The 12,500-nt window shown below is 47.6% G+C and overlaps 2 protein-coding genes across 2 annotated transcripts in view; one reads left to right on the plus strand and one right to left on the minus strand.

Annotated features, from left to right (window-relative positions):
- gemin5 (gem (nuclear organelle) associated protein 5) overlaps positions 1-6,477 on the minus strand; it is a gene marked incomplete at both ends in the record, with an annotated part of 7,772 nt that extends 1,295 nt beyond the window's left edge. The window contains 16 exon segments of the mRNA XM_083889721.1: positions 39-113; positions 116-209; positions 659-798; positions 1,189-1,370; positions 1,530-1,603; positions 1,691-1,830; positions 1,928-2,010; positions 2,093-2,178; positions 3,078-3,290; positions 3,405-3,567; positions 3,656-3,788; positions 4,665-4,757; positions 4,836-4,987; positions 5,098-5,279; positions 5,999-6,153; positions 6,336-6,477. Of these exon segments, the coding sequence (XP_083745847.1) occupies positions 39-113; positions 116-209; positions 659-798; positions 1,189-1,370; positions 1,530-1,603; positions 1,691-1,830; positions 1,928-2,010; positions 2,093-2,178; positions 3,078-3,290; positions 3,405-3,567; positions 3,656-3,788; positions 4,665-4,757; positions 4,836-4,987; positions 5,098-5,279; positions 5,999-6,153; positions 6,336-6,477 (2,107 nt within the window).
- A 365-nt stretch (positions 6,478-6,842) lies between these two features.
- mrpl22 (mitochondrial ribosomal protein L22) lies at positions 6,843-10,002 on the plus strand. The gene is made up of 7 exons (XM_083889502.1): positions 6,843-6,926; positions 7,008-7,050; positions 8,007-8,145; positions 8,223-8,288; positions 9,444-9,521; positions 9,609-9,678; positions 9,762-10,002. The coding sequence occupies exons 1-7, from the start codon at positions 6,899-6,901 to the stop codon at positions 9,968-9,970; spliced, it is 633 nt and encodes a 210-aa protein (XP_083745628.1). The 5' UTR covers positions 6,843-6,898; the 3' UTR covers positions 9,971-10,002.
- The last annotated feature ends 2,498 nt before the right edge of the window (positions 10,003-12,500 follow it).

A 12,500-nucleotide genomic window follows, 5' to 3' on the forward strand; every position in this document is an offset into this window, starting at 1 on the left:
TAAGCTAACTGCTCCCCTGAAGTGTCTGTGTGTGTCACCTGTGGGTGGTCTGGTGAACTGCTGTTTGGAGACACTCCACTCCTGCACCGTGAAGTCCTTCCCTCCGGTCCAGACAGGTCTGGGTCCACAGGTGACCAGTCCACACACAGCAGGTAACCCGTGTGACCGCGGTAGTTAGCGACAGCAGCTTCCTGCAGGACGTCCCACACCTGAACACAACCATGGTTTATTCACTATTCAAACATCGTCTATGACCAGTGATTTATACATCACAGCACACAGGAGTTCACAGGAGTTGTTGATCCACTGCTGCCTCCATCACTAACTACAATGTCTGATTTGAGTGAATTCAGCTTTTAAAATATTTATTCAGACATACATCAGTACATCTCTCTCTGTGTGTGGTGTCTGCAGAGGCCTCTCACATAAACACAGGTCACTTTGACTCAGTTGTGTACCTGCGTGTGTGGAGTGGTGACCTCCAGGGGGGGCGCTAGCAGTTGGCCACAGAGAGAGGAGAGCTCAATGATCACCTGGTGTCTCAAAGTGACCACACGAGGCAGCAGAGGACCAGCAGCTCCTGTGTCCCTGTGAGCTAAAATCACTGATTTTCTCTATGGGCTTTGGTGTGGGAGAGTGACTGAGTTTGCAGACCCACCTGTGCTGTGCCGTCGTACGATGCAGTGACTAGTCGGGCGTCGTGGTGAGGACTCCACGCCATGCCTGTGACTTTAGCCGTGTGACCACACAGTCTGCGATACGGCTCCGTCAGCACCGGCGGAGAGTCTGGAGGGGTTTCTCTTGAACAAAAACAACAACAACAAGTCATAGAGCACACAGCTCAAGCTAACTGCTCCCCTGAAGCTAATGTGAAGCTAACTACTCTCCTAGAGTTAATGATAAGCTAACTACTCCCCTGAAGCTAATGCTAAGCTAACGGACTCCCCTGAAGCTAATGTTAAGCTAACTATTCCCCTGAAGCTAATGTTAAGCTCACTACTCCCCTGAATCTAATGCTAAGCTAACTACTCCCCTGAAGCTAATGCTAAGCTAACGGCTCCCTTGAAGCTAATGCTAAGCTAACTACTTTCGTGAAGCTAATGATAAGCTAACTGCTCCCCTGAAGCTAATGCTAAGCTAACACAGCAGCTGCGGTCATGTGACGTGGGCGGAGCCACTCTCTCTCACCGATGATGGAGCGCAGATCGTGTATGTAGACGACGGCGTTGCTGGAGCCGGAGGCAAGGAGGCCGTGCAGCTCGGCCGCAGAGCTGAGGTCATGGTGCCAGCGCAGCGTGTTGATGATCTTGTGATGTTGCTGGATGCTGCAGAGAAGCTTCAGGGGCGGAGCCATGTACACGTCCACGCACCTGGGGAGCACCGTGGTTCGTCAAAACATCATTCTGACTCGGGGTGTAACCATGCAAGGGTAAGTGTAACCTGCAGAGGGCAGCACTGCACCTCTCTGTCAGCAGCCTGACGCTAATTATTATTTTTATTATCATTAGAAGAAGAAGACGACCACTCACCCGTCCTCGTTGCCGATGGCGACCACTTTCCCATCAGGCTTCCAGCTGAGGTCAGTGTGTGGAGAGAGTTTATGCTGCACACACACACACACACACACACACACATAGTGTCAATGATCAGGTGACATTGTGTGGCTCCTCCTCCTCCTCCTCCTCCTCACCGTGATGTTGTTGCTGTCTCTGATGAGTGAGTCCACGTCTGACGCATCTCCACTCAGCTTCATCGGGTCGTGTTGCAGGATGACGCCTTCACCGCCACAGCTGTAGAGAGAGAGATACGCCTTTGCTCCTCCCACTGCACCTGAACGCCACACACGCACACCTTTAAATCGTGTTTTTCTCAGCAGATACTGTTCCACGTCTTCTGCAGACTCACGGCGAGTGGACGGTGAACTTACCTGAGGTCATCGGGGGGACAGGCGGCCCCCACACCAGCGTGTACACGGTCCTCCTGTGATACGAGCTGGAAACCTGCGGCGGCCTGAAGAAGAAGAAGAAACGGTGAGGTTCACATACTTCTTTTCAAAATCACAGTCACCGTGACGATGCACGAAGAATCTTACTTGTTTGAGAAAACGTCGTAGATTCCAACTTTACCGTCATCTGTGCCAAACGCCAGAGATCCTTCTTTCTTCGGATGCCACGCTAACTGCAGGCAACGACAAAGTTCGCAATTCAAGTTGACATTTCAAAAAAAACAACAATAAACCTAACCATTGACCTGGAGCTAATGCTAAGCTAACTAATTACTTCGAGCTAATACTAAGTTAATTACTCTCCTGGAGCTAATGTTATGCTAATTACTCTCCTGAAGCTAATACTAAATGGACTTCTCTCCTATAGCTAATTCTATGTTAACTACTCCCCTGAAGCTAATGTTAAGCTCACTACTCCCCTGAAGCTAATGCTAGCCAACTGCTCCCCTGAAGCTTATGTTAAGCTAACTACTCCCCTGAAGCTAATGCTAGCTAACTGCTCCCCTGAAGCTAATGTTAAGATAACTACTTTCATGAAGCTAATGCTAGCCAACTACTCACCTGAAGCTAATGCTAAGCTAACTACTTCCCTGAAGCTAATACTAAACTGACTAATCTCCTGAAGCTAATTTTAAGAAAACTGTTCCCCTGAAGCTAATGCTAAGCAAACTACTCTCCTGAAGCTAATGCTAAGCTAACTGCTCCCCTGAAGCTAATGCTAAGCTAACTGCCCCCTGAAGCTAATACTAAACTGACTACTCCCCTGAAGCTAATGCCAAGCTAACTACTCCAATGAAGCTAAAACTAAACTGACTACTCCCCGAAGCTAATGCTAGGCAAACTACTCCCCTGAAGCTAATGCTAGGCAAAAAGCTCCCCTGAAGCTAATGCTAAGCTAACTGCTCCCCTGAAACTAATGCTAAGCTAACTGCTAAACTGAAGCTAATGCTAAGCTAACTACTCTCCTGAAGCTAATGCTAAGCTAACTGCTAACCTGAAGCTAATGTTAAGCTAACTACTCTGCTTTTGTCATTATTGGCAGAAACGTGGCAGCTTCACCGCCATCTCTTACCGCTGTGACCTTGGACTTGATGCCCTGCCAGAAGGACCTGGTGTCGTACTGGTTCTGGGTGGTCAGCGTGTTCCACACCCGGATCATGTTGTCACCGACACCGAGCGCCAGACATCCTGCGCCCACTGAAGAGAAGGTGAGGCCGTAAACGAAGCCGCCGAGCGTGGGCAGAGTCCAGCAGCAGTCCAGAGACGACAGGTCCCAGCACTTTATCTGCACACACGCACGCGCACGCGCACACACACACACACACACACACACACACAGGTTCTGTTAGGACTGGACCAGGACAGGGTGACAGAGTCACTGGTCCTGGTTCTGACCCACCTCTCGGTCCATGGACGTGCTGATGAGCAGCTCTCTGTCGTCCTGAAGAAGAACTGAGCTCATGTTGAAGACGATCCTGCTGTGGTTCTGACCGTCTGACGTCCCCAACAAGGTCCACCGCTGCTTCCCCGACCGGGTCAGGTCCCACAGAACCATCTCGCCACTGACGACACACACACATCAATCAGTCAATCAATCAATCAATCAATCAATCAATCAGGTCTGTGATGTGACGATGCATAGAGACAGACCTGAAGCAGCTGGACACCAGCTGATTGGACCGTCCCCTGGGCCACAGGACACTGAGCCACAGTCGCTCTTTGACCCCAGGGTCGAGGGCTGAGCCTCGCCTCTTCAGGTACGGCAGCTTCAGCGTCATCACTCCTGACGAAGACAGAAAAAAGGATCTTGTAGAGACAAGACATGTTTTAACCTGATCACCTCAGGGAGACAAAAAACGCTCCGAGAAATTGTGACGAGACAAAAACGCTCGTGGAGATTGTGGCGAGACAAAAACACAGAGAGATTGCGACAAGACAAAAACGCTCCTAGAGATTGTGACAAGACAAAAACGCTCCGAGAGATTGTGACAAGACAAAAACGCTCCTGGAGATTGTGATGAGACAAAAACGCTCTGAGAAATTGTGACGAGACAAAACGCTCCTAGAGATTGTGGCGAGACAATAACACTGGGAGATTGCAACAAGACAAAAACGCTCCGAGAGATTGCCACAAGACAAAAACGCTCCTGGAGATTGCGACAAGACAAAAACTCTCCTGGAGATTGTGACAAGACAGAAACGCTCCTGGAGATTGTGACGAGACAAAAAACGCTCCTGGAGATTGCGACGAGGCAAAAACGCTCCTGGAGATTGTGACAAGACAGAAACGCTCCTGGAGATTGTGACGAGACAAAAAACGCTCCTGGAGATTGTGACAAGACAGAAACGCTCCTGGAGATTGTGACGAGACAAAAAACACTCCTGGAGATTGAGACAAGACAAAAACACTCTGACAGATTGTGATTAGACAAAACGCTCCGAGAGATTGTGACAAGACAAAAATGCTCTGAGAGAATGTGAAGAGACAAAAACGCTCCAAGAGATTGCGACGAGACAAAAACGCTCTAAGAGATTCCGCCGAGACAAAAATGCTCCTGGAGATTGTGACAAAAACAAAAACGCTCCGAGAGATTCCGCCGAGACGAAACTGATCAGTGCAATCCTCTACAAGACATGATAATCAATAAACATGGCTGACCTTTGCCCTTGGCTGAGCTCCAGATCCTGACCGTCTGGTCTTTGCTGCCAGATGCTAACAAACTTCCATCCTCTGAAGAGTCTCCGTTCATGACTGTGGTGAGAAAAACACGTTAGCGTCACCATTTTTATTTATTTTTTCATTTTCTTGGGTTCAAATCTGCGACATCACCTTCACTGTCCTCAGGTCTGCAGCAGAGGGTGCTCTCACCAGGCACAGGTGACCACGCCAGTGAGTGGATCTCGTCGTCGTGTCCACGGAGGCGGTGCGTGACCACTCCTTTCTTACTCACGTCGATCAGTACGATCATTCCGTCCTTGTAGCTGAAATGTTTAAAGAGCCGGGGAAACTGATTTTAGCCTTGTGTAGTAACACCTACGTCAGATGAAGTCTACGACATCTTTGACGAGAGAAACGTCGGACTTCTTCTTACCCGACAGCCACACAGCTCCAGGTGTGAGGGGAACAGCTGAGGCAGAAGATGGTGCGAGGTTCAGGGAAGAAGCTGCTGGTGTCTCCAGTGTGATACCAGTGACACACAATCACGCCCTTCTCATCACCCGACAACACCAGGTTTTTATCCACAGGAGACCAGTGCACTGCTGACACGGGACTCTATACACACACACACACACACACAATATGACAATGTGACACACACAGACAAAAACGCTCCTGGAGATTGTGACGAGACAAAAACGCTCCTAGAGATTGTGACGAGACAAAAATTAGATTGTGACAAGAAAAAAGCGCTCTGAGAGATTGCGACGAGACAAAAACACTACGAGAGATTGTGATTAGACAAAAACGCTACGAGAGATTTCGATTAGACAAAAACGCTACGAGAGATTGCGATTAGACAAAAACGCTCTGAGGAGATTGTGACGAGACAAACACGCTCTGAGACAATGTGAAGAGACAAAAAAGCTCAGAGAGAATGCGACGAGACAAAAACGCTCCGAGAGATTGTGACGAGACAAAAACACTGTGATACAATGTGAAGAGACAAAAACGCTCCGAGAGATTGTAACGAGACAAAAACGCTCTGGGAGAATGTGACGAGACAAAAACACTCTGGAAGATTGTGACGAGACAAAGACGCTCCTAGAGATTGCGATGAGACAAAAATTAGATTGTGACAAGACAAAAAGGCTCTGAGTGATTGCGACGAGACAAAAACGAGACGTGGTCCTGAGACGTGGACACGGAGACGTGGACACGGAGACGTGGACACGGAGACGTGGTCCTGAGACGTGGTCCTGAGAAGACGTGGACACCGAGACGTGGTCCTGAGACGTGGACACGAGACGTGGTCCTGAAACGTGGACACTGACCTGATGAGCCGCGACGTCCCTCAGAGGAGTCCTGGTGTTTGTGTCCCAGAAGCAAACGGTCCCGTCGTGGGCGGAGCTAACACAGAGGTGACCCTGTCCATCATGATGACAGAAGGAGAAACCCGACACCACGTCCCTGTGTCCAATCAGCTCACCTGGACAAACGCAAAGGTGTGATGATGTCAGTGTGGTGAAATGAATATGAAACACGTCATAATTGCCAGCCACACGGGTGGCGTAGTGGTTAGTGCTCTTGGTTTAGCAATAAGAAGACCCGGGTTCGATCCTCGGTGTGTTTATACACCGTGTGTTGTTGTTGTTGTTGTTGTTTACTCACCCACCACCCTGCAGCTGCACGCGGACACATCGATCAGGTAAATTATGTTTTTGGCTCCGTATCCCATCAAACCGCTGCTGCTGACGTCACTGCAGCGCGAGCAGTACCAGTTGGGAGAGGCGGGAAGAGAGCGTTCAAACATGATGTGTGTGTGTGTGTGTTTTCGTTGACTTCCGTGTGTCTTTATTGAAGTCTAAACATCCAAAACTCAAACTTCTCACATGTCGAAGCGGCGACATCAACTACCGTAAAGTCGGCCTGCGCTGCTGTCGTAAATCCCTTCCGGTGCCGGCTACGGAATCTTCATTGGGTCAAAACACGGAGAGATCGCTTTTTTCTCTCTACATTAAATGACTGTCAAATGCGTCAAAGCGGATTAAATTATTTAAATAAAACCGTGTGTTGTTGTTTCTTTTGCTGATTCACGTCATAATCAACGATGTGGACGTAAATGTGAGCGTTTAGCTTCATCGTCAGATCCGCTGCTGCCCAGTAGGTGGTGGAAACGCGGGAGTCGCCATGTGACGTCACATGAAGAGAAGAAGAAGGAGACAACACACAACATGGCGACAGCGGCAATGACAGGACGCGGTGAGAGAAGCTACGTTTACTTTAAATCTGTGTCTTCTTATAACGTTAATGGCGTTAACGTGTCGCTGTTGTTGTTCTCAGGTGTCGCGTTTCTTCGCAACATGTCTGCGTCGTTTCACTGCAGGTGAGTTAGCATCACAACTAACGGCTAACGCATCGAAATGCAGGAAGGACGAATGAGCTGTGCTAATGTTAGCCACTGTGATGCTCTCGTGTTGTTTACACATGGAGTGTGTTACACACAAACCGCTCACTCTTCCACACCAAACCTCATAGAGAAAACCAGTGATTTTAACATCACAGCACACAGGAGTTCACAGGAGTTGTTGATCCACTGCTGCCTCCATCACTAAGTTATAATGTCTTATTCTGTAAAATTCGGCTTTTAAAATATTTAATTGAGACTTAACTCAGTGACACAAAGTGACCACACGAGGCAGCAGAGGACCAGCAGCTCCTGTGTCCCTGTGAGCTAAAATCACTGGTTTTCTCTATGGGCTTTGGTGTGGGAGAGTGAATGGTTTACAAACTTCAGTTTCCTGTTGTTAAGTCTGTCTCACAGTGAAGATAAAGACCCAAACATAGTCTTAAGACATCATAGACTTAATCAGATGTAGATTTAATTTGATATATTTCCTCTAAGGTGCTAAAAAAGGGAAATTTGTAAACCACTCTCCCACACCAAAGTCCAGAGAGAAAATAAGTGATTTTAACATCACAGCACACAGGGGTTCACAGGATTTGTTGATCCACTGCTGCCTCCATCACTAACTTACAATGACTGATTTTGTCAAATTCGGCTTTTAAAAAACAGATTGAAATCAGTGACACAAATTGACCACAAGAGGCAGCAGAAGACCAGCTGTGTCCCTGTGAGCTAAAATCACTGGTTTTCTCTATGAAGTTTGTTGTGGGAGAGTGAGTGGTTTACAAACTTCAGTTCACTGTTGTTAAAGTCTGTCTCACAGTGAGATAAAGACCTAAACATGGTCTTAACCATCACCATACCTATAACCAGGCAGCGTGGATTCATTGTATTTCGATTGTAAATAGATATCACGTTTCCTGCTGTGTCTCCAGGTTCCAGGCTGTGATTGGTCGATGTCCTCAGCAGCTGTCGTGTCTCCACACCACCTCCTCGCTGGAGACAAAGACCTGGGAGAGGAGGAACCTGAATGTGTTTCCTCCTCAGAGACCAGAAGAAGCTCGGAGACCAGCTGTGAGTCTCTGCTGTTTCTTCATCTCAACACAAAGTGTGTGTCCACGTTCTTCTTGTTTGTCTCTTTGTCTCAACAGGAGATTCATCTCAGCCGGAGGCAGATTAAATACAGCAAAGACAAGATGTGGTATCTGGCAAAGATGGTGAGGCCTGGACGTTTGTTTGTAAAAACGCTCCGAGACATTGTGACGAGACAAAAACGCTCAGAAAGATTGCGACAAGGGAAAAACACTCCCAGAGATTATGACGAGACAAAAACTCTCTAAGTGACTGTGACGAGACAAAAGAGCTCCCAGAGATTGTGATGAGACAAAAACACTCCAAGAGACTGTGACGAGACAAAAGCGCTCCAATAGACTGTGATGAGACAAAAACGCTCGGAGAGATTGTGACCAGACAAAATGCTCCGTGAGATTGCTACGAGACAAAAACACTCTGAGAGATGGTGAAGAGACAAAAACGCTCCGAGTCAATGTGACGAGACAAAAACGCTCCAAAAGATTGTGACGGCACAAATATGCTCCGAGAGACTGCGACGAGACAAAAACGCTCCAAGATATTGTGACGAGACAGAAACGCTCTAAGAGACTGTGACGAGACAAAAACGCTCCTGGAGATAGCGATGAGAAAAGACGCTCCGAGAGAATTAGACGAGACAAAAACCCTCCAAGAGATTGTGACAAGACAAAAATGCTCCGTGAGATTGCGACGACACAAAAACACTCCGAGAGATTGTGACGAGACTGAAACGCTCTGAGAGATTGTGACGAGACAAAAGCTCTCTGAGACAAAAACGCTCCCAGAGTATGCAACGAGACATAAAAGCTCCCAGAGAATGTGACGAGACAAAAGCGCTCCAAGTGATTGCGACGAGACAAATATGCTCCGAGAAATTGTGACGAGACAGAAATCCTCTGACACAAAAACGCTCCCAAAGAATGCGATGAGGACAAAAACGCTCACAGAGAATGTGACAAGACAAAAGCGCTCCGAGAGACTGCGACAAGAGAAAAACGCTCCGAGAAATTGTGACGAGATAGAAACGCTCCCAGAGAATGTGACGAGGAAAAAAACGCTCCCAGAGATTGTGACGAGACAAAAATGCTCTAAGAGAATGTGACGAGACAAAAACACTCCGAGAGTTTGTGACGAGACTAAAACGCTCCTGGAGATTGCAATGAGACAAAAACACTCTGAGAGATAGTGATGAGACAAAAACATTTCCTGGAGATTGAGATGAGACAAAAACGCTCCCAGACACATCTTCAGCACCTTCTTCTTCACTGGTGTTTTGACAGATTCGAGGACTTAGCATCGATCAGGCCGTCGCTCAGCTGGAGTTCAATGACAAGAAAGGAGCAAAGATCGTGAAGGAGGTTTGTGTTTAACGTGATCAATATGGTGATGATCGAGTCTTCTTGGGTCCGTTTACAAATGAACGTATGATAACGTTTGTGTCTCAGGTTCTCCTCGAAGCTCAGGAAAAGGCCGTCAAACATCACAATGTGGAGTACAAGTCCAACCTGTACGTGGGTGAGTGTCTTACGCTCGCTGCAGGGTCGACGTTTAGCTCCGCCCACATCAGCGCTCTCACTCTGTCCGTCTGTGTTCTGCAGCCGAGTCGTTCTCCGGTAAAGGCCGTTACCTGAAGCGTCTGCGTTACCACGGCCGTGGCATGTGCGGCGTCATGGACAAAGTTTACTGTCACTACTTTGTGAAGCTGGTGGAAGGCCCGCCCCCGAGGGTGGAGCAGAGGACCAGCGTGGACCAGGCCCGGGACTACGTCCAGAAGCTGCGCAACAGAACCGTCATCCACAGTCTGTAGATAAAAACGTCTTTGTAAATAAACCTGTGTCATGTGACTTTCATCAGACTCTTGTGTCCAGATTTATGACAAGAAAAATCACAACAGCAGTCATTTGCATGTCCTGACACCAGGTGGCGGTGTTGCGCCATCATTGAATCGTTTTTTTTTTAACTGTTTGAACTCCACTTTCATTCTAAACGAACAAGTTTCTGCTCTTTCACTGTCAGGAAACTGAAGCCTGCTCTCCCACACCAAAGTCCATAGAGAAAACCAGTGATTTTAACATCACAGCACACATGAGTTCACATGAGTTGTTGATCCACTTCTGCCTCCATCACTAACTTACAGTGACTTATTCTGTAAAATTCGGCTTTAAAAATATTTATTTAGACTTAACTCAGTGACACAAAGTGACCACACGAGGCAGCAGAGGACCAGCAGCTCCTGTGTCCCTGTGAGCTTAAATCACTGGTTTTCTCTGTGGACTTTGGTGTGGGAGAGTGAGTGTTTTCACAGTGAGATAAAGACGTGATCATGTGACGTAGGCAGTGGTTGTCCTCGTTGGAACCACTTCACACTTTGAAGAGGCCTCAGGGTGCGCCCCCTGTGGACAGATGTGGTCCTGCAGCTCAGCTCACGGTGATGAAAGTGCTAATTTAATGATAACTATCAGCTGTTCTCCTCACCGTCGCTGAGTAATCGCTCTGTGGCGTTTGCATGACTCGTCCGACGGCTCCATTCTTCACCGTCGCCCTCTGGTGACTGCTCCCATTCATTACGTCCTGGGTTGTTGTGGACAAACGTGCTTTGTTTGTGCGACTCAGTGAGGGAAGATAAATGAAGCTCATCTGCTCTGCAGATAGTGCTGAAGATTAACACACACACACACACCTGAGCCGCCTCTGATTTATCATATGACTTCCTGTGATGACCCAGGGCGCCACCTGCTGACTGAAGATGTGTTTGATCATCACTCGTGTTCAAACAAGTGAGTTGTTGATCCACTGCTGCCTCCATCACTAACTTACAATGACTGATTTTAGTGAATTCAGCTTTTAAAATATTTACTTTAGACTTAACTCAGTGACACATAGTGACCACATGAGGCAGCAGAGGACCAGCAGCTCCTGTGTCCCTGTAAGCTATAATCACTGGTTTTCTCTATGAGGTGTGGTGTGGGAGAGTGAGTGGTTTACAAACTGTGTTAGAGATTTTTCCCGTCAGCACAAACTGTTGTAAATATCTGACGTGAATATCACGAAAGGGTTTTAAACAAAGGTTTTTGCTCCAAGTGTGTGTGTGTGTGTGTGTGTGTGTTCATGAGCTCAGTGCAGCAGCAGTGTGTGTATGAGTTCATGTGTGTGTGTTACTGTGTGTGTGTGTGTGTGTGTTACAGTGTGTGTGTGTTACAGTGTGTGTTTTCAGCATGTCCTCTTGTCGTCGTCTCATCTCGTCTCATTTCCTGTCAGCGCCTGTTGTTTCATTTCCTCTTCCTGTTTCCAGCTGAAAAAGTCAGACTTAAAAAACACAAAGACAGGTTTGAGTTCAATTTAAACTGTGTGTGTGTGTGCGTGTGTGTGTGTGCGTGTGTGTGTGTGTGTGTGTGTGTGTGTGTGTGTGTGTGTGTGTGAGTGAGTTCAAACAATGATTATATTCTGTGTGTTTATGAAACAACAAGAGAGGAGGAAAAGTCATTAGAGGGAGAATGTGTGAACACAGACACACTGTCACACACACACACACATGCTGTATATTTAATCTCTCTCAAACACAAACTAATCTTTACTTTGTTCTTATTAAATTTTCTTGAGAGCCAATTACTGCAGTGTATTACTTCATTACACACACAGACACACACACACAGAGAGACACGCACACATACACACCACTATACACACACACTCTACACACTACTACACACATATACACACACAACACACTCTACACACTATTCCTCCTCCTTTTCCTCCCATTCCTCCTCTTTCTCCTCCTCCTCTTCGTCTTCCTCCTGCTCTTTGTCTTCCTCCTCCTCTTCCTCCTCCTCTTCGTCTTCCTCCGCCTCCACCTCTTCTTCCTGCTCGTCCTCTTCCTCCTTCTCCTCCTCCTCTTCGTCTTCCTCCTTCTCCTCCTGTCCTCCTCCCATTCCTCCTCCTCTTTGTCTTCCTCCTCCTCTTCCTCCTCCTCTTCGTCTTCCTCCACCTCCACCTCCACCTCCAACTCTTCTTCCTGTTCGTCCTCTTCCTCTTCATCCTGGTTGAGTTTACAGAAATCACAAACACCTGAGTTAGTTCCAGTGAGTGAATCTGCAGCATTTTAATCTTCTCCCTCTCACAGAGAGGAGGAGGAGGAGGAGCAGAGAGGAGGAGCACAGACACACACCTGACTCCGCCCCCTCTCCACCTGCTAAGACACACCCCCTCGTCACTCTGACAGGACTCACCTGTGACCACAGCTGCTCCTCCTTTAACATCACAGTACACAGGTTTTCTCTATGGACTTTGGTGTGGGAGAGTGAGTGACTTACAAACTTCATAACAATCACTTTATT

Source organism: Microchirus variegatus (genome assembly GCF_963457635.1).
Source record: "Microchirus variegatus genome assembly, chromosome: 5".
NCBI classification, from domain to species: domain Eukaryota; kingdom Metazoa; phylum Chordata; class Actinopteri; order Pleuronectiformes; family Soleidae; genus Microchirus; species Microchirus variegatus.